Raw genomic sequence first — 6000 nt, 5'->3', positions numbered from 1 at the left:
GACGAGCACAGAAGTCTGATCATAGTAGCTATAAAAAGAATAAATGCATTCATTCATAAAACAAAAATCTAAACAGGCTGTTACAGTTTACACTTAAAGCATTTTGTTGGTATTTCTCTGTGTTACAGAAACAGTATATTGTGTTTATATTGATTCCACTGCCATTCTCCAAGCTACATTTCTCTCTTCGCCTGGTGCATTTACGGGTGCATTCTTTGCTCAACAAATCTTTATGTCTATTTCACTTTATGTTCAATATTTACCATTGGAGCGTCACAAAGCTTTTCAAATGGGTCCTTATCAGAATCTGAAAGTGATCTAATGGAAGGACTGGGGAGAAGCCAAAATGGCTAGAAACTGCTGTAGCAGACCACGGTAAAGATCTGCGTGGCGTCTGCTTGGTTTGTAAGGTTGCCTTATGGATATTGACAGTACCTAAAGTTGTACTTAATTACAGCTGCATTTCAGTAAGATTTTGTGTATGTTTATATTTAGACTCAATTGATCCAATCAAAATTCACAGGTACTTCTCTAGTGGTGCTGACAGTCATTAGAATACGATGTATGTTAAACTGCTGTTGAACATATATGGTGTACAATGTTTATGGGTTTCAGTTTTTACTAATTTTAACCATCTGAAACCTGCTGGGTTAAACAATTAATTGTCTCCGTTGGGACCACAGTCAGAGCAGGAGCTAAACATCTGTTAAACAAGTCAACATGGATTTTGCACAAAATACTGCTACTAGCCTGGTTTACCTGTAAAAATAAAAAAAATAAAATTTTAGAGTTCACAGCAGTCAGGCATTAAACATTCATGATGTGTGCTTTTATTTAATTGGTTATGAAATATTAATAGAGTTGGCATTCACTGGCTGACATTTGACTTGAGCGAGAGAAGAAAAAAGTGAAAGAGAGAGAGAGAGAGAGGTACATTAAGGGTTGAGAGATGGTCAGTGTGCCACTGAATGGTTGCTGTGTCAGCTGACTGTCTGTTTACTTTATTTTTTGTTAGGGTGGTTAATCAGAGATCAGTTGTTTATCAAAAGTGACCATTGGGTGCTAATGATATGGTTTCAGTTGTAATTTATGCTCGCTATGGTGAAGCTGTAGTCATACTTGTTTTTACCTCACATTTACACTGAGGCAGCTTGACAAACAAAACACTTTTATCAGTCATTGCATTGTGGACTCAGTATAGAAAACGGTGGTTTTGCACATAGTCATATTGTTGGAGGTTTTGAGCTATGAATGACTTTGGTTGGAAAATGACCAATACTAGAATACAAAATTCAGTTTAATAATGATATCATTTCCATTTTCTGCTTAGAAAACCATCTGATGTTTATAGTACACATTTGGCTTTATAAAATTTGAAACCAATTAAAGATTATCATGCTTTTATTAAAAATAATTGTAAAAAGCTTCATTCAAAATTAAAGCATGATAGAAATAATTGTTTTAGGAGGTATGGAAATTTGTCAAGCTGTTTAGATGTAATGATGAATAAACCTCTTATATGATGCACACTACTTGGGTTCAAAGGCTTGCCAAACAAGCCAGACACACACCCTTCAAGGACTAATATATAATTAATTATTATTTTCAGAAAGACCACCAGGATACTGATGGGAAAGACAGATCCATCTGCTGGTTAATGGATTCATATTCGGCATTCATATAGCACTTATAGACTTGTTGACCACTCAGAGCATTTTACAGTAGGAGCCACTTTCATTGAGTGAGTACTGTTTCTATGAACACACACTCACACTGATGAATATATCACAGACAATATGGGGTTCAGTGTTTTACCCAAAGACTCTCCAACCAGTGGAAAGAGGAAGCCAGGGTTCAAATCATTGACCTAGTGAGTGACTGCTCTGAGCCAGTGTAATGTAATGTAATGACTTGATGGAAAATGTTTTGATTTATTTTATGATCAAAGTCGATGCTTTTGAATAAGAGTTGAAGTCAACAATGTTTTGAAGCACTAAAGTATTGACTTCAGTTGTGACACCCAGAAAGCCAGCACCAGCCCTCATTTTAGTTATTGAGTTTTTCTTACACCCACACTGGGGAGGACATTACAAACAATAGAAGTCTGGGTGAGACAAAATATACAGGTCTATAAAAAAGGACATTTGCATCTGTTTTCATTTTTGAAGAACCTGCAACTATCTTATATTCATACTGTTGAAGCCAGTTTTCACAAAAGTTAAATGCAAAGAATTGAAGCCTAAGACTGCAGCCAGTTTCAGAGGGATTCTCTCATTGGATGTGAGTCATGAGTCAGCTCTGTTCAGAAGTCAAATCAACGCATGAGATTTCTCATCTATTCTGATCTGAAGAAACAACACATTAGTCAGTCTGTGCCAGGTGTAATTCAGGCCTCAAGCTGTTGCCATAGATACGGTTCCCACAGAAACACAGGGGTGACAGGGGTCCTGCTCCACCTGTGGCTAATCCTCCGGGAGGCCAAGATAGTTGTGTAGGCTAGCTGTATGACTCAATCCTTAATGTGTATTTTTGGTAGGAGTTGGTGTGGTTATAATGGTGAGGTAGAAATAACAATTATGGCCAGTGTGAGTTACTGAACCTGTGCACAGCTGAACCGCTTTTGACCCATGCATTAAGGACGCTGTTAAACAAACTTTAGCCAGGTTGTTTCTTCCCCTCTTTTCTGTTCTTTTATTGGTGCCCAGCAACAGCTTGTTGTTTTCCATCCTAGTCATACTCTATCCTATATTTGTGTGTGTGTGTGTGTGTGTGTGAGCGTGTGTGTGTTAGTGAGGGAGAGTGTGTAGGAGAGCTGGGTGCTGCAGTGACTGAAAACAGCCTCAGGAGAAGATCTCTATCTTCCACACTTATGCACAAATGCACAGACTTGTGCACGTACACACACACACACACACACACGCGTAAGAACAACAAACCCATCACTAAATGCATGCATCAATTTTCTCACACACACACACACACACACATAGATTAGAAGATTTGTGCTTCAGTGTCAGTTGTCACTGAGTGAAATTGGTGTTTTGTTTTTTGTTTTGCGTCTTCCATATTTCTCACTTATACACAGCCACACACACATAAACAAACAGTTATCTCATCCTCCATTTGTTCTTTCCGAGCATTCATTTTGTTCAACTTGACATTAAACTGTTTTGTACCTTGTGTCTAGCTTAACCTGAAACAGGCATTATCTGTGTGTGTGTCTGTGTGTCTTTTAGGGTGAGTGTATTTAGAGTAAAAGGCAGGGGGTGGTGTTACATTATTGGCTGACTGGAATGTAGGGGCGGGGCTTGTACCGTAATAATATCTGACAGTGAGGGAGAGAGAAGCATCGGGTTGCAGCTGCAATAAAAGACTATAAAAGACAATTTGCTGAAAAACCCTCAGAGACCGGGAGACAGAAAGAGACAGGGTAGGTGGAAGCTAGGTAGACAAAAGAAAGGGAGTGCAAGAGACTGAAGAATATGCTGAGTGATATGGATGAGAAGACAGACTTGGAGCAAAAACAGAGATGTAAGAGGAAGGGAAGGAGAAACAGAAGAGTTGCAGAATGATTCTTCCTACCATCCACCTACTTCAGATGCTCTCATCCTCGTCGTATCCTTCCTCCTCCCTCATTTAATCCGTTCAGCCACCCATCATTCCCTCCCTTCTTCCTTCCATATTTAATGGAAGCAGGCACGGTGACAGGGGAGAGATTGACTGGTCATCTTTTTGGACTCACGAGAGAAAGAGGTGGGGTGGGGGAAGACAGGGAGAAAGAGTGAACTCCCTTAAATAATCAATTCTCATATCCTGCCGTTGCCTGGCCCTAACTCCCCCTCACTCTGACAAGAAGCAAGAAAAGAGAGGAGACTCTGGACTCTCAGAGATGGAGATATTGGACATTTTACCCGGCTAGAGAGACAATGGGATGATAGACAAATTAATGGACAACAAAAACAGGCAGGCAGATGGACCGGATGGACAGATATATGAAGAACTTGACAAACAGACTCATGCTCCAGCTCTAAGTGGACTACCTGGCTTGAAAGCTCTTCCTGCTCTTCCAGCTCCTCCTCATCATCTCTCCATCTGTTGGCTGCTCTGTCATCTCTGAAGGAGCTGAAGAAGTTAAAAAAAAAAAAAATCTGAGGACAGAAAAATATTAGGGAAAGCAGCATAATCTACATAAACGGATGACAACAAAGCTAAGAAATTGGACTGCAAATTTGACAGAAACTCCTCAAGAGTTGGAGGATCAGAGAGACAGCAAAGTGACAACAGAAGAAAGACAGGATATGAAACGGTGGAAAAGCGCTGCAACATAAAGTCTAACTTGCCTACAGGAGGAGCAGACAGCAGAGACGATGAACTATATTTTTGGCAACAACACCCTGTACCCCCGCAGTTCGAGGGTAGGCGGAACATCTGGGGGTCAAGGGGCGGGGCTAGGAGTCAAACAGAAGCTAGGACCCAAGCGAGGCTCCTCAGAGGAGCTGGCACCTCCACATACCTCGTCCCCTTCCACCTCCTCCCCTGCCTCCTCCTCCCCCTCCACGTCCTCCTCTCGTTGGCAGCAGCTCCTTACGTTTTTCTCCAGGAGGAGTGCCTTCACTGATTGTATCACTTCTAGTCAGGTAACTACATCACAAACAAAACGTACACGGTAAAACTCTAAAGGCGTAGCTGGCAGCAGCGTGAAAGGCAAGCAACTTTACCAGAGTTTATCATGTGCCTGTATGAAGAACTATGATTTAAACTGAAACATGGAGGCAGTCGAGGCGGTTGGCAGCTTTTTCCATGAAGCTAAATCAGTTCTCTGTTTGTGGTTAAGATTTTTGATCATGTTGTCATGAAAATGAGCCCTGGCATACTGTATGAAGCTCAGGGAGCCCATGTGTTGCCATGGCAAAGTGCTGAAAGTCTACACAGAAATCAAGATGTTATCATAGTGTCACTGAGGAGTGTGTGTTACTGACCTGTTGACAAAGGCTTAATTGTCTTCACATGTGCAGTGCTTTTTTTCTGATACCTCTGCAGATTGACACAATAAGAAGGACCAAAATCTTCTTAAATTATATTACTTTCAAATAAACGTTTTATTTTTCTTTTTTTAATATACATATGTTTACTCTCTCATGTAATTGCTAAGTTGTTTTTCTTTTCTACTCACTGTCAAATAAAAACACAAGTGGTGGCTCTGTATGCTTTTTATTTTTAGGAACACACATGCTCCAAAGACATTTTCATTGTGTGTAAACTCATGTAAGCATACACTCCCCCATGAGGTAAGGAGATTAGTTGAAAAACAAATTACTTAGACGTAACTGTGTATTCCTTGACCTCAATAACACGGGAACACAGTGAGTTCAGAAGGTCAAACAGTGAACATATATTTAGAGATTATAGTGGACATCCATCTATCCACATTATATGCATCCTTGATCCTGTTTGGGGTCATATGGGAGTTGGGGGCGGTCACAAGTTCTGTCAATATGTTAGAGACAGAGTACACCCTGCTCCATCACAAAGACACACAAAGATGAAACAAACCATGTATGCTCATACTCACTGTGAATTTTATTTATTTTCTCTAGTTAACTTAAAATACACGGTTTTAGACCCTGGGGGAAAGCTAAGCGGAAGAGCAGAAAAAAAAAGCAAAGGGTTAAGCATAGCTTTTACGTGGCTTTATACATTCAAACACAAATGGAAAAATTAGATAAACAGCTGCAGAGTTTATTAACAGAGGAGGGGAGAGATTCCCATTTGGCACAGAAACTGTGGAGGTTGTTGCAGCACCAGTAAAATATTCAACAGTAAACTGTAAAATAAATAAATAAACTTTAGTTTTAATTTTTACTAAAATGCCTGATTTTTCTGTTTTGCAAAACATATATATATCTTTAGATTTTTAGCATAAAATGTTTAAAATTTAGCATGCTACATCTAGCTTTCAACATTGCTTAGAAAACCTAATTTCCTCTGAGGACAAACTGA

The 6000-nt window shown here is 39.9% G+C and overlaps 1 protein-coding gene across 8 annotated transcripts in view; it reads left to right on the top strand.

The window, feature by feature from the left end:
• LOC108238416 (discs large homolog 1-like protein) overlaps positions 1-6000 on the top strand; it is a 95695-nt gene that overhangs the window by 36771 nt on the left and 52924 nt on the right. The window contains exon 1 of one of the 8 annotated variants that reach the window (XM_017420468.3): positions 4035-4637. The exons of the other annotated variants lie outside the window; for them this stretch is intronic. Within the exon in view, the coding sequence (XP_017275957.1) occupies positions 4368-4637 (270 nt within the window). The 5' untranslated portion in view covers positions 4035-4367. Of the gene's footprint in view, positions 1-4034; positions 4638-6000 lie in introns of those variants that run through there. 8 annotated transcript variants of the gene reach the window in all.

The sequence above is a fragment of the Kryptolebias marmoratus genome, linkage group LG24 (genome assembly GCF_001649575.2).
Source record: "Kryptolebias marmoratus isolate JLee-2015 linkage group LG24, ASM164957v2, whole genome shotgun sequence".
Taxonomy (NCBI): Eukaryota; Metazoa; Chordata; class Actinopteri; order Cyprinodontiformes; family Rivulidae; genus Kryptolebias; species Kryptolebias marmoratus.
Note: the sequence above shows the minus strand (reverse complement) of the source record. Positions and strands in the feature narration are given on the sequence as shown.